The sequence below is a fragment of the Geotrypetes seraphini genome, chromosome 1 (assembly GCF_902459505.1).
Source record: "Geotrypetes seraphini chromosome 1, aGeoSer1.1, whole genome shotgun sequence".
Taxonomy (NCBI): domain Eukaryota; kingdom Metazoa; phylum Chordata; class Amphibia; order Gymnophiona; family Dermophiidae; genus Geotrypetes; species Geotrypetes seraphini.
Genome location: NC_047084.1, coordinates 447,359,097 through 447,380,304, shown reverse-complemented (window position 1 = coordinate 447,380,304; position 21,208 = coordinate 447,359,097). Strand labels below are relative to the sequence as shown.

Genomic DNA, 21,208 nt, shown 5'->3' with positions numbered 1-21,208 from the left:
CACATTAGGAAGCGGCGAGAGTAGTTCCGCCCCCCCCCCGGGCCCCTCGGGCGACTTCGTTGTGTGAAACGAAGTTCGTTATAGGGAGCAAGACAAAAAGTTCGTTATGCGCACCGTTCGCTGTACGAGGCGTCCGTTATGCGAGGCACCACTGTATTAGGTTAATGAAATGTTCCTTTTTTCTTTCGAGTATCGCTAGTTTGTATTCTTTCAGAAGGTTTTTCCAGGTGGATTTGTCTTCAGTGCTGTGTGTTCCACACCAAATTCTTTCTGCTTTCCTAACTTTCCTTTTTAGTCCTCTCAGACTTTCTGTGAACCAGGGTGATGTGAAGGATCTTGCATTTGTTTTGGCATCTTTGGCTTTTGCTAATTTCTCAAAGAGTGATTTTACCCCAGAGTGCCATATCTGTGCCTCCTTGTCTAATGAATTGACTATGGGACCTGTATTTAGGTCTAGTTTGGAAATGCCAAAAGGCAAAGCGTGAAGGTTTACTGTGGGTCGAATGTGGTTGTTTTTTGTGATGAAGGATTTTCTGCTGGTTTTTTTGCTCTTAATTTGTAGTTTGAAGGTGATTATGTGGTGGTCAGTACAAGGGACCTGAAGGATGGTTATTGGGGTAGATTTATTATCATTTTGTGGGCCTTTTAAGATGAAGATCAAGTCTAAAGTGTTTCCAGAAGAGTGAGTGGGGGAGTGGACTTGTTGGAAGAATCCCAGATCTGACAGTGATTTGGCAAATTCTCTTTGCGCCACAGTGAGTTTAGGATAATCTACAAAGTTAAAGTCTCCTAAGATAATGATTTGCTCGTGGTTTACTGACAGGATGTTTATTATAGCTAGTAGATCATCCAGAGCAGACATTGGGGAGGAGGGGGCTCTATAGATTAGGATGAATACGGTTTTTCTATCATGACCTATTGAAAAGATGAGACCATCTAGGTCTTTTAATGAGATGGAATTTATATGGTGTGGGTTTAATTTGGATTTTGTGATAGCTGCCAGCCCTCCCCCTCTTCTTTCTGGGCGGGAGCATGCCAGTGCTTGGTAACCTGGAGGACAGAGTGCACCCAGGGGGGGCTCTGTCGTTGTCTTTTAGCCATGCTTCTGTCACTAACAGGAGGTCCCATCTATTATCTGTTATGGCATCTAATAGGATAAGGTCTTTGCCGTTTACTTAACTGGCGTTTATTAGAGCTGTTGTAATGGAGTTTGTTTTGCGTATGTCAGTATTTGTTGGAATTTTTAGGAGTTAGGGGGTCCGGCTGGAGTTTCCTTTGTCAGGTTTGTCAGACCTCCATATCAGCCCTGGCCTGTGATCACAGGGATGTGGAGTGCCATTATGGGAAGTATGAGAGTAGCAATTGTGAGAGGGCTTGGTATGCTTGACTGACCAAGGTTTCTGTGGTGGGAATCAGGCATGGTTTAAGTCTGGTTCTGCTTTGCCTGTCCAAAGGGCCCTTTGGCGTGGCCCCCCCTATGGGACAAGCCCAACCTGTTTGGCAGCTCTTAAAAAGGCTGTACGAAGATGGCTTGGGGAAGAAGGGGGCGGGGCTTCCCGCCGAAGAATTCACCCGGATAGATGCTCTTGGTGCAGTGAGGGGATGATTTGCTTCCCTTCCCTCACTGTGCTGAAGATGGCTGCCGTTGAAAATCAAAGCTGGCTCGGGGAAGAAGGGGGCGAGGCTATCCGCCGAAGAATTCACCTGGAGAGATGCTTTGTGCAGTGAGGGGACGATTTGCTACCCATCCCTCACTATGCTGAAGATGGCTGCCCATTGAAAATCAAAGCCCTTTAAAGGGCTACAAGAAGCTGGCTCGGGGAAGAAGGGGGTGGGGCTAACTAGTGGCTCTCCTACCTGGGTGTAGCCTACTGCTATATAAGAGAATTTTCATTTATATGGCAGGATGAACCACACAGGGCAAGATTTCAATGGAAGTAAAACCCAGCTGTCTCAATCCTCCTTTTTCTGGAACTATATGGTATCCTTACTCTTTCTATACCCCCTTCCATACAGTGTATCCCTCTCCTTACTTCCATCCAGCATTGTCCCCCTCTTTCTCCCCACTTCCATCCAGCATCTACCCCTCTCTCTTCTTCCCACTTCCATCAGTGTCCGCCCCTTTCTCTCCTTCCCACATCCATCAGCATCTGTCTGCCCCCTCTCTCTCCTTCTCACTTCCTTCAGCATTTGCCCTTTTTCTCTTCTACTTACTTCAATCATAGTCTCTTACCTTCCCACTTACATCAGCATCTGCCCCTCTCTATTCTTCCTGCTTCTACCAGCATCTGTCCCTCTTTCTCTTCCCATCCCATTTCCTCCAGCATCTGCCCCCTCTCCCCCTCCCCACATCCATCGTCTGCCCCCTCTCTCTCTTTCACCCCACATCTACCAGTATCTGCCCCTTCTCTCTCCCCCACCCCATATCCCCCAGCATCTGTACCCTAGCATCCCCACTGATGCTGCTGCTGCACCTCTTTCCTGAACCAGAAGCAGTGGCAAACTGATACAGAGCAGTCCCATTGATACCTGTGACTGGCAGCTCTGCCCTGGTGAACTTCTGAGAGGTATTGTCAGTATACAAATAAAAATTGTGTTGTAAAATTGTATTGTATTGATTTTGGAGAAGGTGGGCCAGCAACTGTGGTTATGTAAAGGAAGATTCTGCAACAACTTAATTTCAGTTTGCCACTCTACTTCAGGAATGCTGAAGAAGGTGCTGGTCCCAACCCCACCAGCTGTGGGGTGGGGCTGAATGGCTGAGAGTCTCCTAAGTGGTCGTTATATGGGCGAAAAGCTAAACTAAGGGATAATAGCCTTGAGGAAACCCTTCAGGTGAAACATGTTGGCTTGTTAGTCCCTGAGAGTTTGCCAAGAACCTAAAAGCTAAGTACTTAAACATCTTATGAATTGTAATGGCAGATTTAATTAAATGTGAGATATATTTATAATAAGATCCGGTGAGGATTTGATGCATAAAGCCAGATACTATGAAACTTTTGAGTATAGTGGTGGCATCTCTGAGGGTCGTTTCTCTATAAATTATTTAGTGAGAGTTTCAAGAGGTGGTCTAATTGGACTATCCTCTATTGTGATGATCTATATGGATGTGCATAAGAGCTTTAACATACAACTCTAAGGGGGCGCAAACATATGGGCAGAGAATGGGTGGGACAATGGGACATGGGCATGTCTTCCAAAATTATATAGAATACTGTTCGTTGTGTGCATTGCTTGCCACACATAGGCATTGACACCTGCCATCAACCTTGGAGATCAACGCCCAAGAGAAAGAGCTGATTGCCATTGTAGACAATACAATGAAACCGTCCAGTCAATGTGTGGCAGTGGTCAAAAAAGCAAACAAGATGCTAGGAATTATTAAAAAAGGGATGGTTAACAAGACTAAGAATATTATAATGCCTCTGTATTGCTCCATAGTGCGACCTCACCTTCAGTATTGCATTCAATTCTGGTCACCTTATCTTAAAAAACTTAGCGGAAGTAGAGAAGGTTCAAAGAAGAGCGACCAAGATGATAAAGGGGGATGGGATTCCTCTCTTATGTGGAAAGACTAAAGAGGTTAGGGTTCTGCAGCTTGGAAAAGAGATGACTGAGGGGAGATATGAGTGAAGTCTACAAAATCCTGAGTGGTGTAGAATGGGTACAAATGGATCACATTTTTATTCTGTCAAAAATTACAAAGACTAGGGGACACTCAATGAAGTTACAGGGAAATAATTTTAAAATCAATAGGAGGAAATATTTTTTCACTCAGAGAATAGTTAAGTTCTGGAACACATTGCCAGAGGTTGTGGTAAGAGCGGATAATGTAGATGGTTTTAAGAAAGGTTTAGACAAGTTCCTGGAGGAAAAGTTCTTAGTCTGTTATTGAGAAAGAAATGGGGAAAGCCACTGCTTGCCTGGATCGGTAGCATGGAATGTTGCTACTATTTGGATTTTTGCCAGGTGCTAGTGACCTGGATTGGCCTTTGTGAGGACAGGCTACTGGGTTGCATGGACCATTGGTCTGACCCAGTAAGGTTATTTTTATGTTCTTATGGCATAACTGGGCCATCTATATTTAGTCGCGCCAGTGTGGGTTTACACTACTATTGTAGATCTGAATCTGGGAATATAAATGCTTTTCTGAAAAAAATTTCAGTTACTTAAAAGGATACCTTTGGCCATTTAAATTGCTAAATATGCTAATTTAGTCATATTAAATTGCAACATGATTTAGGGCAACTGAATTGCTACCTCTGTGTGTTTAAAATGAATTATTATGGAACCATTGCAGTTTAAGACTAATGGAAAAAATTCAGCAGAAAAATCCAACATCACTGCACCAAGCTAAACACCGGTAAACCCATTTAAAACTCTTTAATTTCAGCACTGCCTCTTTTTCACCAATGCTTCTACTGTGAGTACAGTCCTGCAACCAGAAGCAGCACAAACTGACTGTAAGTCATCTACAACAAGGCCATTCAAACTCATTGTCAGCTACGCTAAATCCGTGCCACATCTCTGGCACAGGACATATGTGGAAATGTTTTTCTATTAATTACACACACTGATTTACAGCAGCTAATCATTGGTTTGAACTCAGTTCTCCAGAGCTGCTGCAGCTGGAAGGAGCCTTGGCGTTATCTCCGTAAACGAGGTGGTACAGTACATGCTATTAATTATCCTGACAGGCACCCCGTTGTCAGTTGTATTTTTTTCATTATGAACCAGGCTTTCGAGATACTTTCCCTGACATGTGCTAAGCCCTTGTATTTATGGGCAGCTTGTTTTCACACGCTCTATGCCGTCAAGACTTGCCAGCACTCACAGGGCTGTCCTGGAGTCTCCAGGACTTGTTTGAAGGTCAAATGCTGCCAGCAGTCTTGGAGAAAAACTCTGTGTTTGTGTGTGGAGGGGTGAGGGGTGTCTCTAGCTAAGGAATAGCAAATGGAGAGTCATTTGTATCTTATCAGTTTTTTATTAATTAGCCCCATATAATTGAGGAGACTTTTTTCCAGCCAGCGTTTGCAGTGTTATAGGATGAGTAAGGTGATATGAGTATGTAACTAATAAAGTGAATTTAAATAATAAACAATGTTTAAAAATCATTAAAAATGATTTTAAAAGTGCTCAGTGTGATATCTTATTCAAAACCAGCAGATTGTAAGAATAAAGATATATGATCTTTACATCATTGCACTCACCTCCCTGCCAGCCCTAAACATCTTGTTGAATATAAACTGTTCAAGCAGACTTATAATAAAAGATGTATATAAATGAATACTTAGCTGGATTCACAAGATGTCAAATTGATTGAAAGGTATTGTAAAGTTCACCACTCATAAATGAGTTTACTCGAAGAGTCTTGTCTTTAAGGGCTGCTCATTGATGTTAACTTATTTAGTACAATGAATTATTCCATATTGTTACTCCATGTTGTTATAGCTGGTTAAGAAATAGTGTTGGATAAAGTGAGTCTCCAGAACAACCACAAAAACCAAAATGAAAGTCAACGTGTAGCTAAAACATCTTAGTCTGAAAGCTAAAGCAAAGTGTCCACCATTTCCTCATTTCCTCAACACCGATCGTGTTTCGCTTTGAATAGCATCATCAGGAGGAAAAAAACTTCGGGTCTCCCAAAAGAGAGAACACGCCGTCAGGGATGTTTCAACAAATGAGCCGAACTTTACAATACCTTTCAATCAATTTGACATCTTGTGAATCCAGCTAAGTATTCATTTATATACATCTTTTATTATAAGTCTGCTTGAACAGTTTATATTCAACAAGATGTTTAGGGCTGGCAGGGAGGTGAGTGCAATGATGTAAAGATCATATATCTTTATTCTTACAATCTGCTGGTTTTGAATAAGATATCACACTGAGCACTTTTAAAATCATTTTTAATGATTTTTAAACATTGTTTATTATTTAAATTCACTTTATTAGTTACATTGTTAAATTTGTGAATTGAGTTTAAAGATTTTTCTCCAATTTATTTAGAAGGTGATATGAGTAGCCATAACTCAGATTCAAGGGACCCAATTTATCCCATGGTTTGATTTACTAACATAAGCTAAAATTTTCCAACATGTTGCTTTAGTCTAATAAATGCATTTTGAACATCAGTTGTTTTATATCAACAATACTATTTCCCATTTTTTTTCTTTTAAAGAATTGAATAAATTAACATGAATCCACACACTGACATATATGCAAGCATTAAAGTAACTCTAATATTCAATATTGATTTCTTTATGTAATGCACTTGCACATCAACTGTCAAATTCTGTACAGATGCCCAAAGGGCTAGATTCACTAAGCAAATCGATTGTGTACCGATCGGTTTGCGACCCGATTTTACTCCGGCCCGATTCACTTACCTCTTTGCTGATCTGATTCCGATCCACACATGCAAATGAGGGGAACAGTATGCAAAGTAGGCAGGGATGCGATTCACAAAACAAATTTTGTGAACTGACTGGGCTGGCTGATCAACCTAAGAAGCGACTGCTGGGGACCAGTCGCAAACGTCCTCTCCGACTCTCCAGTTCCATTGCCACCCTGCTGTCTGCTGCCCCAACAATATCTATCTCTTTGCCCCGAATCTCTCCTGCCTGCCGCCCCGAATCGCCGCCCTGCCCCGAATCTCTCCTGCCTGCCGCCCTGAATCGCTGCCCTGCTCTGCCCTGAATCTCTCCTGCCTGCCACCCCTAATCTCTCCTGCCCTTCCCCGCACTGTGAGCCCATGGTTTTAACCCACGGGTTAAAACCACGGGCTCACTGGACTAGTAAAGTAAAAAGTAGAAAAAAAAAAAGTCGCGACTCAAATGGGTCTTAGATGCATGCGCAGACCATCTACAGATGGTCTGTGCATGCGTTGGGATCACACACTAGAGATCCATGCAGTTGGAGGGGGGCGTTCCTCCAACTGCCCTCATTTAAATTTTTTTTGTTTTGGGAATTTGTCGTGCCAGCACGGATCGGCCATGCAATTGAGGTAAGTGAATCTAGCCCACAGCTGGGTGCGTAAGATTGGATGCAGAGCAATAAAAATTATTACTAACTCAAAAAAATACGATCATGTTACACCTCTTCTAGAAAAAGCGCACTGGTTACCAATCTCACATAGAATAATTTATAAAATTGCACTGTTAACCTTTAAAATCCAATAAACCAATGCACCAATATTTCTGGATCGTTTCCTGATACCATATTTTCCAGCTAGGACACTTAGATCAACAGAACAACATTTGCTGACTATCTCTTCTTTAAAAGTAATAGGTACTAGAAGATCTACCATTTTTTTTTTCGATTATAGCACCCCAGCTTTGGAACAATTTACCAATTTACTTACGTGGTGAATCCTCATTAGATAAATTTAAAACTTCATTAAAATGTCACTTGTATAAAGACGCATTTGAGACATAGATAGGATAATTCATCTACTATCAATTCTTATGTTCAAATACCTAATCTTAATCAGTCCTTACGTGTAGGTCACAATCTCCCCTACCCTCTACTTTAGGCTTAGCCATATTTTTTAAAATTATTCTTTATTACCTTCCGGATGTGTCTTCCTTAAATGTATCTTTATCTTCTTTAAAAGATTGTAGTTCACCCCTCTTTCCTTTTGTATTGATAATTATTGTATGTATACATTGTATGTTTATTTGTATAAAATTGTCTTATTTTTGTCTCCCAATTTTAAATTGTCATACGCATTGAAGTACTTGACATTGCGTGTACAACAAACTTTTAATAAACTTGAAACTTGAAATCTGTGCATAAATTAGTTAACTAATTAGGTGATAACAAGCACTTATTTGCATTAACATGCAGTAATTAGGCATTAATTAACATTAATTAGGAGTTAAGCATGGATCTGGCCTACACCTTATTCTGTATCAAGTGTGCCTAAATTTCATAGGGCAGAATTCACTAAACCTCCAAACCGTGCACAATCCGTTTCCTATTGCATACCGGCAGACTGATTCAGTAAAGGCCTGCATGCAAATGGGGACGATCGTTAGCACGGCCCCTACACGCCCCCTCCCATGGCCAGAGCGATCCCCGCTCATGCGCACACCCTGACAGTAGTGACAGGAGAAGCAGCGTCCTGTCACTGCTGTCAGGGTTCAGCCCAGCCCAAATCTCACTTGCTCCTGCTCTCTACCGCCATTCCCTGCAGTGCAAACCCGTGGTTTTAAAGTGGGCCTGCACTGCAGGGAACGGCGGCAGAGAGCAGGAGAGTCCAGGAGCAGGCAAGAGAGATCTGCCCGACACCCCCCCAGGCCGCGATCTCTCCTGCCTGCCTTGTTCTGACGCACATCCCCTCCCCGCCCCCTGGAGAAAAAAGCAGGAGGGATGCCAACTCCCTCCTGCCATCAGTGTTAAAACAAAAAAAACATTAAAAAAAAGAAGCGCAGTGCAGTGCGGCACTCCCCCAACTGATCGGCCCGGCCCACCCCCGACACGGCCCGGCCCACCACCCCAACATGGAACGCCTGACCTGACACCAAAGTTGGGAGCAGGAGGGGTACTCGGTCCCTCCTGCTCCTAGGCCTCCAACTCCCCCGGCCCACCTCTGGTTGGCCCAGGCGGTTGGGCCTGGCCCACCCACCCCGGTACTTTTACAATTGTTGGGAGCAGGAGGGGTGTCCGGACCCTCCGGCTCCTTGGGCAAGGCTCCCCAACATCTTCGGGAGCAGGAGGGGTGCCTGGACCCTCCTCCTGCTCCTACGCACCGCCAAAATCTTCAGGAGCAGGAGCAAACTCTTCCTGTTCCTATTCTGCTGCCCCGCCACCGCTCAATAGCGGCCTTAGGCACCCCTCCTGCTCCCAACTATTTTACAGGTACTGGGGTGGGTGGGCTTGGCCCAACCACCTGGCCCGACCCGACCAGGACCGGGCCCCCCTCCTGCTCCCAAATTTCGGTCCATCGGACCTGCGATCTTTTTTTTTTTTTTAACTTTTAACTTTTTTTTTTTTTTTTTTAGTAGTTTGAGCCCTGCGAGCCCATGGTTTTAACCCGCTTTAAACTCGCGGGTTAAAACCATTGGCTCACAGGACGGGAAGGGCAGTGCAGGGCGTCAGGACTTCAGGGCAGAGAGCAGGACTTCGGGGCAGTGCAGGGCGGCAGGACTTTGGGGCAGGAGATTTATTTGTGCATGAGTTGGGGCAGAGTGCAGGATATGCAGTTGGAAATCACTGAACGACTGTCCCCAGCAGTCGCTTCTTCTGTTGATCGGCCAGCCCTGTCCGATGTGATATTTTGTGTAGTGAATCGGGTCGCTGTCCAATTTGCATGCATTTCTTCTCATTTGCATGCACGGATTAGAAGCGGATTGCAGGAGAAGTAAGTGAATAAGGCTGGAGGGAAATTTGCTCGTTAAGGGATCGCAAACCGATCAGTACACGATCGGTTTGCTTAGTGAATCTAGCCCATAGTGTGTGCGTCCAAAAAGGGCGTGGCTATGGGAGAAGCCTTGTCAGGTCAGAGGCATTTGTAGAATTTAGTTGGCATGCTATAGAATGTCTATATTTGGGTGTGTGCATTTACATCGGCTTTTGGCAGGCATAAATGCTAGCACTCATAGGCAGAAAATGCGAGCAAAACTAACTTTCTGTGACATTTATAGAATACTAGCCTAGTGCAGATCTTTCCAGATGCCCAGCTTTGGGTGTTATTTATTGAAATCCCACCCAACCGTGCACAAAAAATTCTGACACATATAACACTGGTGCTTAGTTTCTACCAGTGTAAAGAGGCCCTTCTTGAATAAAATTCAGTAAGGTTTTGTATTTACCACACATTAGATGCAAAACTTAATGAGCGATAAGTGCAAAGCCTGTGTACCAATTCTTGGGGATGTACCCAGCATGTTTCCATAGTTACCACACTGGGAAGTACTTTAAAGTGTCCCAAGTATACATATAGCCTCAATGACAGTGTGTGGTAAGTGACCAAGTAATAATTGCAATACGCAGGCCCCACCCATAATCTGCCCATTTTACCCTCTTTTACATGCTAAGTGCTCAGGGCACTTCAGTCAAATGACCCCATTCATTTCTCTCTATAGCATTCGGCCTGTTTACTGAAATGTGTTTACAATGCTCTTATTGACGTTTTCCTATTTTTTTGTGTGTGTGCACTAAGGTTGTACCTATTTGGAGTCTAATTATTAAGGACCTTCAGTGCCTACTTTCCTTTACAGAATACACAAGTACACAAGTATAATTTAGGGCAGTGGTCTCCAAAGCGCAGCCCCCATAGTCCAACATTGCAGTTGGCTGAAATGCTCTTCACTTCCTGTAAGTGCGTTAATTTCACTCTTGCCTACTTGATATAGTAACTGCAAACAATCTTTTTAACTGTGTTACTCGGGTGCCTCATTTAAGGAGTTTGCTATTGTTGACAATCCAAAATAAAGTGAGTTATTAACATCTATCCTTGAAGTGTTGTAGAATCAATATTAGTGTTAATTTTTAATGTCTAATACCTAGTCTGAAGAAGCAGATCAAGGCAGTTTACAAAACTGAAATCTTTTTGGTGAACCCTTTACATGAAAAAGGTTGGAGACCACTGGTTTAGAATCACGCCACAGGGCTGCGTATCTGTAGACCAAGGGTTGGCAAACAATGGCCCGCTGCCTCTTTTTGTATGGCCCACGAGCTAAGAATGGATTTTACAATTTCAAATTCTTTAAAATAATAATAATAATAATGTCAAAGTAAATGCTAAAACGGCTGACAGCCGAACTGCTGAGTTGCAAGAAAGACCACATGTGGTGCTCCTGTACCTTCTTATTCTCTCACTCATGGTGGCCTCTGCTGTGACGCCACGCGGTGGCAGTTACAATTCGGCAGCATTTATAGTACTACGTATCGCTATTCTGCTCGTGCTGTTCTATTGTGAATCTGTAATAGTTCTCTGTATCTTTTATCATTCTCGTTTTATGACCAGTGCATATCCATATCCAATATTTCATTGCGATGTAATTTATTCATGAAAATGAGAATGAGGATGCAACTTAAGTAAGTTTACGAGTATCTCATTTATTAGCCAAGGAAGGAAAGCTGTTCACTGACGGCGAGTTAATTAAATCATGTTTAATTGTCGCAGCCAAAGAAATGTGTCCAGAGAAAATTGATTTATTTAAATCTATTATTTATATTTTTTATTATTATTTTCATTATTACGGTATATTTTGTTTAATAAAGTTGTAAAAACTTGTTTTTTTGCTTGTTATTTAAGTAGCCTTATCTACAAAAATATCCTTAATTTGCCCCTTGGCCCACAGAAACTAAAATATTTACTATTTGGCCCTTTACAAAAAATGTTTGCTGACCCATCTTCAAACTACACACCATCACAGTTAAGCACCATGTTATACAGGCATTTATGTGAGTATGTTCATATGAAATAATATTCTGGTTATTTACATGTACTCTTGACAATTAAATGTTGGCATCCTCCTTATAGAATTACCTCCTTACTGTGTATGGCATGCAAGATTTTCTAAAGGTGTTAAGCTTTTAATGAATCTTGCATTTGTGTTAAAAATACATGTACCTTATCAGGGATGCTAATATACATTACTGAAACCCTAACCCATATCTGTAAGAGGTACAGTGCTCCCTCAGAAGATACACTTTTTTCCTCCTCCCTTCACCATGACAGGTTCAATCCCTTCCTCCATATTATGAAACTCTGCTCCATTGCTGATTAACTCTACTCCAGCAGAATGCAAAAGCTCCTTTTCACTAATACCAAAATGGCTTACTCGGTTCCCTAAAAACAGGAGCAATGCCTTGCCACTCCTATACTTCCAGCAACAAAATTCAAAAAGGAGACCCATGAAGAGAGAGAGAGACAGAGAAAGAAAAGAAAGCTTTCCTCCACAAGTCTGAAATGTTGGAACATCCCTTGGAGCCCAGTGGCTGCCAGTGGCAAAACTCACTAACCTGGCGAGGCAGGGCTCCATGTTGCACTCCTGAAGTTTCGGCTTGGGCTTAATATTTTCTGGATAGTAGTGGCAGTACTGGTCAGCCACCACTCGTCCACTTCGCAGGTCATAGCACTCAGCAGAGGTCAGTTGATAACCTACAATGTTACAAATTTACACAATTAACAAGGAACAGTATCAGCAGAATTCTTTCTAGCATTTCTCTAAAAGCTATTTGCAGTACCTAATCACTCAGGGCTCCTTTTACAAAAGTGCGCTAGCTGAAAAAATACCACCTGTTTAAAAGGAGGCAGTAGCGGCTAGCACATGCAGCATTTTAGCGCGTGCTAAGATCGCTAGCGCACCTTTGTAAAAGGAGCCCTCAGTATCTTTCCCTCTGTATATTTGGCAATTTGGGGAGGCTGCGTAGTGCAAGTGTTGGAATAGTGGTTCTCCAGTTTAAGCTTGGAGACTCCAGAATAGGCCTGGTTTTCTAGTTAAACAAACTATAAGGCCTCAAAACAAATTCAGCCCATGTTAATTTTTTAAATAGAAGTAGGGTTACCATATAGCTCCAGTAAAAGGAGGACTGATTGAGACTTCCATTTCTTTCAATGGAAGTAAAACCCAGATGCCTCAATCTATCCTCCCTTTTTTTCTGAAGTCATATGGTAACCCTAAATGGGAAAGCTAATGAAGTTCTAAGCTTATATCAAATACTCAAAATTGTGTTAGCATTCTCATGGTAACATTTTTGTGGGAAACTTATTCTAACCTCCTCAGCAGCCCTCTTGCACAAATTAATAAGGCCACCTAGATATTCATCCCTACTGTTATGACAGAGCAAGCTTCTTAGACCTTCACATTCTACCTTTTTCCCCCCCAACACAGCACCAAAGCTTCCCACAACTCTCTAGAAGCCCACCTGACCCTTCAGGACTTCCTTGATCCCCTGAACCTCTCTGCTGGCAGAAGATCCTACCTACCTCCCACTATCTTGGTCAGCACTGTCATACCATGCTCAACAATAGTTCATACTGACCACATCTAGGTTAAAGTGTGAAACAATGAGCAAGTGCCCTTCTAAAATCTGTAGGCAACCATCTTCCTCTTAAAAAAACAAAACAAAACCAAGAGATAACCCTAGGAAGATGGGGATTTAAGCACAGGAGAGTTTGAGGGGGTTTGGGTGATTGTGCAGGAAAAAGCTCAAGATTGGAATATGAACTTGTGGGGATGTTTGTGGTTGAAATGGGATATGAGAAGATGGGATTTCAGTCTAATTACTCAGCAAAACCTGAGCACAGGGTGAGTTTTATATTCAGGTGTAGAATGTGTTTATGCTCCCTAAGCCCCGATCTTCTAATCTGCAATAAAGTAAGATGCTGGAGTGTTAATTTACTCCTGAAAAATTTACCCCATGATTCATTAACGTGACATAAAGTAATACTGTGAGTTAGTTTCACCATTACCACCTTCAGTCTGCTGCTGCAGGGGCCGTGGTCGGAAGGACCTGCGGGATCTAGGACTCTCTTACCCCTTTCCTGGCTGCTCCTAAACTGGTTGCGTGGTATCTTTGGGCTCAGCTGTCTCTGTACCCTCTGGTGGCTTTCCCTGCTGCCGGGCAGGTGCACGTGGCCCATGGATGAATCTTCGCTGGTAAAGGAATGGGGGTGGATGCCTCCGCTGTGATTGAGGCAGCTGCTGCTATTGTTGGGGAGAGCCATCTCCAGGCTTCTCATCTTCGCTTACTGGTTCTGCTCCAGCACCTTCTCCTGCAGGTTCCCCTCCCGACAGGGGTCTATTGAAAAATTTTCGCCAGAAGCGGCGGTAGTTAGGCACATAGTGACTGCCTTTCACTGGCACCTTTCACCTCCAGGGCCTGTAACAATAGCAGCCTCAGCACAGCATCCAAATCCCTGGGCCGAGCCGTGCACAATTCGCCTCATGTCTTGTCGGGGATCCCCACAGGAGGCAGCATCAAAGGGCACAGGAAGAAAAAGCAGCGGCGGCAGAGGACCGAGAAAGTGGACTCCAGGACGCGCGGTACTCGTGGGCATCACAACGGAATCACACAAACGAAGGTTGGTGAAGGCTGCTGCCAGCTCCACCTCCCCCCACCACCACCACCACCACCGTCACTAACCTTCCTCTGACGTCAGGTACAAATCTGCTTGCCGACTGATCTAGTGGGCTGGAACTTCCTTCTTGGATATCATATTCTCTCTTATCAGAAGGTTTATTTCAATGATGAAAAAAAAACCCCAAAACTGCCCTCATGGTTCTATGACAGTTAAAAATCCGGAGACAGTTGAAATGTCCAATTCCATATGCTGAAATAATTAGTTCAAAAACATTAAAATTCATCTTTAATTCTCTAAAATCCAGAGAAAATCAATAAATAAAGACTCAATTACATCTGACGGTATTATCCATTCAGTTCATCGGTGTTTCTTGTTGAGACAAAAACTCCTTCAGCTTTTCAGGGTCTTCAAACTGGTAAAATTTATCTTTATAAGTAACCTTCATTAGAGTAGGATAGTAAAGCCCATAAGAACATAAGCAGTGCCTCTGCTTGGTCAGACCAGAGGTCCATCATGCCCAGCAGTCTGTTCATGCGGCAGCCCATCAGGTCCAGGACCTATATAGTAATCCTCTATCTATTCCCTTCTATCCCCTTTTCCTTCAGGAAATTGTCTAATCCCTTCTTGAACCCCAATACTGTACTCTGTCCTATCACACCCTCTGGAAGCGCATTCCAGGTGTCCACCACCCTCTGGATAAAGAAGAACTTCCTAGCATTGGTTCTGAATCTGTCCCCTCTTAACGTTTCCGAATGCCCTCTCGTTCTTGTAGTTTTCGAAAGTTTGAAGAATCTGTCCCTCTCCACTTTCTCTATGCCCTTCATGATCTTGTAAGTCTCTATCATGTCCCCTCTAAGTCTCCACTTTTCTAAGGAAAAGAGTCCCAGTTTCTCTAATCTTTCAGCATATGAAAGGTTTTCCATACCTTTTATCAATCGTGTCGCTCTTTTCTGAACCTTCTCGAGTATCGCCATATCCTTCTTAAGGTATGGCGACCAATATTGGACGCAGTACTCCAGATGTGGGTGCACCATCGCCCGAGACAACGGCAGGATAACTTTTTTCGTTCTGGTTGTAATACCTTTCTTGATAGTACCTAGCATTCTATTCACCTTCTTAAAGGCCACTGCGCATTGTGCCGACTGCTTCATTCTCTTGTCCACTATTACACCCTAGTCCTTTTCTTGGGTACTTTCACCCATTACCAGCCCTCCCATCATACAGCTGTACCTTGAGGTTCTCTTTACCACATGCAATACTTTACATTTCTCTACATTAAACTTCATCTGCCATCTCATCGCCCACTCTCCTAGTTTGTTCAGGTCCCTTTGTAAATCTTTGCAGTCCTCTATAGTCCTAACTCCACTAAATAGTTTGGTGTCGTCTGCGAATTTTATTATTTCGCACTTTGTCTCTGTTTCTAGATCATTTATAAATACATTAAACAGCAGCGGTCCGAGTACTGACCCCTGCGGAACACCACTCGTGACCTTCCTCCAGTCCGAGTAGTGGCCCTTCACTCCCACCCTTTGCTTTTTACCTGTCAACCAATTTTTGATCCATCTGTGTACGTCTCCTTCCACCCATGGTTCTTCAGTTTCCATAGTAGGCGTTCATGGGGTACCTTGTCAAAGGCTTTTTGGAAATCTAAGTATACAATGTCTATGGGGTCCCTATTGTCCATCTATTTGTTTATTTCTTTGAAGAAGTGCAATAAGTTCATTAGGCACAATCTTCCCTTGCAGAAGCCATGTTGGCTTGGTTTCATCAGTTTATTCCTTTCTAGATGCTCATCGATGCTGTCCTTTATCAGTGCTTCCACCATCTTCCCCAGAACAGAAGGCAAACTCACCGGTCTGTAGTTCCCCGGGTCACCTCTCGACCCTTTTAAAAGACAGGTGTAACATTAGCCGGGATCACGCCTGTTTTCAGGGATATATTACAAATCTGCTGTAGTAGTTCCACTATTTCCTCCTTTAGTTCTTTCAATACCCTAGGGTGGATTCTGTCCGGGCCCGGAGATTTGTCAGTTTTTAATCTATCTATCTAAACTAAACTAAACTAAACCTTAGGTTTGTATATCGCACCATCTCTGCAAGCGCAGAGCTCGGCACGGTTTACAGAGTTAAGAGGAAAGGAACTACAATAAGGGATAAAGGAGAGGGACTAAGAGGAAAGAGAGGGACAGAATACTGGAGAATGGGAGGTGATTAGATTTTTGCAAAGAGCCAAGTTTTCAAGTGTTTGCGGAAGGATTGGAAGGAGCTTGTGTACGTCCTCAAGGCTAACCTCGATGGATGTTATTTTTTCTGCTTTATCTCCTATGAAGATTTTTTCAGGTTCCGGCACGTTGGATGTGTCCTCTTTTGTAAATACTGATGAAAAGAACATGTTTAGTCTATCCGCCACTTCTTTTTCCTCCTTCACCACTCCTTTCCTATCTCCATCATCTAGCGGTCCCACATCCTCCCTTGCTGGCTACTTCCCTTTAACATATCTGAAGAATGGTTTGAAATTTTGTGCTTCCCTGGCTAGCCTCTCTTCATATTCTCTTTTTGCTCTTCTCACCACGAGATGACATTCTTTTTGATGCTTCCTGTGCTCTTTCCAGTTGTCCCTGGTTTTGTCCTTTTTCCATTTCCGGAATGAATGTTTCTTATCTCCTATCACTTTCTTCACTTCTTTAGTTATCCACGCCGGGTCTTTTGTTCGGCTCTTTTTGCATCCTTTTCTAAATCTGGGGATATACAGATTTTGTGCCTCGCTCACTGTGTCTTGAATAAAGACCAGGCTTGCTCTACAGTCTTCGATTTCTTTGAGCTGTTTCTAAGTTTCTTCCTTACCATTACTCTCATCGCTTCGTAGTTTCCTTTCTTGAAGTTAAAAGTTGTTGCTGTGGTTCTCTTTCCCTTCGATATTCCTATTTCAACATTGAACTTGATCATATTGTGATCGCTGTTTCTCAATGGCCCCACTACTTCCACTTCCTTTGCAGGTCCTCTTAGCCCATTAAAGATTAGATTCAGAATGGCAATCCCTCTCGTCGGTTCTCTGACAAGCTGCTCCATGAAGCAGTCCTGTAGAGCCTCCAGGAATCCGGTCTCCCTAGCACATTTTGAGTTTCTAAGACTCCAATCTATCCCGGGATAGTTGAAGTCTCCCATAACAATTGTGTTACCGCTTTTGCATTCTCGCTTCATCTCGGCTTTCATTTCTTCATCGTTTGCTTCAGTTTGCCCAGGTGGACGATAGTACAGGCCCATCCTTATCTCGGGCCCTTTCCTTCCCAGTATTCCCATATTTTGCCCCGATCTCGTTTAGTTGTTGCCTCAATTGTAAAAATTGTTTACAAAGATTCACTGTTGCACTTGCAAAATCCGGGACAAACATAATCTTTGAATCCTTGTAAGTCAGATTTTTTGTCTCTTTTGCCACTTAAAATTTCAATAACATGCTGGAAGCGTAACAGGCGAAATATTATTGGTCTAGATCTCGACTGACTATTAGGTCTCCTTTCTTGGATCCTATGTGCCCTTTCAATTTCCAATGGTATGACTTCTTCCAGAAAAGTTATTACATTCTTTCCCTCCACCCCTTCCTTTAATCCCAGTATCCTCACGTTGTTTCTTCTTGCCCGATTTTCAAAATCTACCATCCATTTTTCCATTTCTTGAAGAACCCTGTGATCTTTTTTACATTGAAGCTGCTCATTTTCCACTTTCTCCATTTGGTTTTCTATCTGATCCATTCTGGCATGCACCATTTCCATTTTCTGTCCCAAGTTTACCACTTCTTCCTTCACCACTGCCAGTTGCTCAGTGTTGTCTTTCAACACTAATCTTATGTTTCTCAGCTCCTCGTCATTGAGCTCTATCATGTCCAAAGCGTCCACAGGTAGGTGAGCCTTGGTAGGAGTGAGTGGATCTTCCTTTAACCTTTTTGCCTTCCCTCCTGTTTTTGAAGCTGTTTCAGGCTTATTAGAAGCCATTGTTTGATAAAATTTCAGACTTTCTGCTTCTAAGAAATTAAATTTTAAAGCTGAAAATTGCCAAAAGAGTGCCTGGGGATGGGAGCTACACAGCCATTTCTGCTGCCTCCAAGTTCCGGAATCCAATATTATAAGTGGTTGCAGTTGAAGCAGGCCATTCATAAGGGATTCCCTGATTGGCAAAATCTTAAAAATCAGTATAGTTTGCCAGTCCTATGCTTCCAGACAGATTTCCTGGGACATCAAGCCGCTCAGTGGTATAAATTAATATCTGAATTTTTGAATAAGAAACCAAAGACTGGTCTTCGTGACATTTGGAGCATTGAGATAAAGCAGCAGATTTCTGCATCTCAATGGCCACAAATTTGGACTTGGAGGATGAGATGTACGGCGTCTGCATCTATGAGACAAACATGTTTTTTCTTGTTACTTAGAGCTTTTTGGACCCCTGTTCGTTTACAGAAATTGGATAGTTTTAAGTCTAATAGATGCTGCACTGTCATCTCGATGTAGGGACATTGGATCATTTACTGTTCTATTATCCATTGATACTTAAATTTTGGAGATCCATTTGGGGTCAATTGAATAAATTATTGGAAAATCCAGTAGCACTGACGTACGATACTGTTCTTTTTTTTTTTTTTTTTTTACAATTTCCCGTTCAATATTTTTTTATTAAGCTTTATGAAAAGATACAGTCCAATAATGCATTCAGATACATGTACGACACCGGGATCTCGAAACTAATAACACTTAGTGTAACACAGCAGTAACTACAATCAATTGTAATTGGGTTTGAAACCTTCTAAGAGATCCAAAGTACTTGGACTGTTTATAAGAAAACAGAAAGAAAGAAAGAAGGAGAGAAAAGATGAAAGAAAGAGAAGGAGAGAAAGAGAAAGAGAGAAGGACAGGAGTGTCTATGAAACAGATCTAACATAGGAGTCTAAGAATTTCCAAGGTGAGTTGCATAGTGTCATGTTCATGGATAATCGAGCAATATTTTTCTTCTCATAAGCATATGATTCAAATTTATGATACATGCACAAAGATTTCCACCAAAAAGTATAGTCCAATGATGAAGAGGATTTCCAATTCTTCAATATATGCATAAGGGCAGTCACAAACATAGTGTCAATAAGTTTAGGAGGACAATTCGAAAGAATAAAGCAGGGGTGCTGAGATCTGAGAATTATAATATCCAAAGAAAGTTCATCCGAACAGTTAGTAACATGTTTTATAGTGTCCCAAATGCGAGACCAGAAGGAGCGAACTGGAGTGCAGTGGAAGAGCATATGATCAAGGGTTCCGGCCTCCTTCATACAATTCCAGCATATAGAGTTTTGTTTAAGGTTGGCACGTTAAGGCCAAATATCTTCCCATAATAATAAACTTCTCTTTTGAGGAATTGGAAAAAGTGAGTTTGGTTAAATTATACTTTCTGGTGGGAATCTCTATGCCACACTTTTAAAATGGAACGTATGATGGCCTTACAACAGGGACATTAAAGGAAATTTATGGATGTTTGGAAGCCATTGACACAATTCTGTAAGGAGTGATTGTTGATTTTGCCCTTTGATCATACACCTCCAGGGTGGGTGGGTGGGGAGATACTTTAATTTGAGTATAATTGTTGGATACTTAGAAAGGGGGGATGATTTGTCATAAAATATAATTTGATAGAATTTAAGTGCTGTTAAAGTGTAAAATGTCTGTATAATATGTTGCACTTATTTTTGACTTTAACATGAATAAAGATATAAAAAAAAAAATACTGTGAGATTGTAAATCATGCAGTAATTTTCTTTTTCAGATAGCTGAGAATGCGCATTCCCAGTGGCTGCATCACAAAATTAAGAGACCTCAGCTCAGACCTGCTATCATTTCTTAAAAATTGCCTGTTTTCCCTTAGTTAGTTAAGTGCCATCAACTTGTGCTCATGTCCTAGCGACTTGATGAATTACAGATCTAAAAAGAGATTGGTTTTGTGCTAGTCCAGTAAGATCCTCCAGAGTTATCTCCATGGTTGTTTTCAACATGGCCAGCCATCTGATTGCAGGTCACTCTCTTCGCCTGGTTCCTTTAACCTTCCCAAATATGGAAGGGCATTTTCAAAAAGACGTCTAAGTCAGAATTTTGATGTTTTAATAATAATAATAATAATAACTTTATTCTTGTATACCGCCATACCCAGAAAGTTCTAGGCGGTTCACATAAGTTAAACATGGATTACATGCAGTTAAGAGTTGGTTGAACAGATTTACAGAAAGACGTGAGGAATTCAGTAGTAAAACTGGCCATTATCAAAACTGCCACAAGTCTTATCTTTTTTTTTTTTTTTTAATAAGTTTTAATCCTTAGGATGTCTTCCTTTTTTAACATTCCCAAATATAAAAATGTCCATATGAAAAATGCTTAAAAGCTCATTTTTGGGAAATGAAAGTATAATCATGTTTCCCCTTTGTTGATAAAGCTTCACTGGCTCCCAGTTCACTTTAGGATCCAGTTTAAATGCACATGCATAATCTTCAAGCTTCTCTTTGGAATATTTGATCCTTTTGTCCCCTTATGTTGGAATATCCTTAGACTTTGCCATTTGAGAAACACACAAAGATATAAGTTAACCTTCCCTTCCTTTAAGAAAATTAAATCTGCTGGGAAGTTCAGTCGATCTTTTGTTTTCAAGTTTGTAGAGATCTGGAATGAACTTCTTGACTCCATTAGGCTTTTAGGCCAGCTGCAATTATTTCGTAAATTCCTGAAAAATTTGTTGTTCTCGCAATTTTTAAATGGTTTAACTATAGCCTCAACAAAATGATAATAATACAGTTATTTTTCTTATGCTTTTCTTATGTACTTTAGTTTTTAATTAGTTCTTCCTTCTCTTATGTTTTCTTCTATGTACTCTAGTCTTAATTATATGTGAACCAAGTCGAGCTCCACTGGGAGATGACCTGGTATATAAACCAAAAATTAGATTAGATCCACTAATTTTGGGCTCCAGTCCCTCCTCCCAAATCAGCTGTATATGACTACGCCACTGAATACAAAAATAATTGTGATGCACATATCCCAAAGCTAACATATTCCAGTTAATAAATTCAAAATAAAACAATTTTTTCTACCTTGTTGTCTGGATGTTTTGTTTTTCCATCATCTTGGTCCCAGTTTCTCTTTCTGCT

The 21,208-nt window shown here is 41.9% G+C and overlaps 1 protein-coding gene across 4 annotated transcripts in view; it reads right to left on the bottom strand.

Annotated features, from left to right (window-relative positions):
- ADAMTSL1 (ADAMTS like 1) overlaps window positions 1-21,208 on the bottom strand; it is a 1,156,072-nt gene that overhangs the window by 259,145 nt on the left and 875,719 nt on the right. For all 4 annotated transcript variants that reach the window (XM_033920627.1, XM_033920609.1, XM_033920600.1 and 1 more), the window contains one exon: window positions 11,974-12,112. In XM_033920627.1, the coding sequence (XP_033776518.1) occupies window positions 11,974-12,112 (139 nt within the window). The remainder of the gene's footprint in view (window positions 1-11,973; window positions 12,113-21,208) is intronic.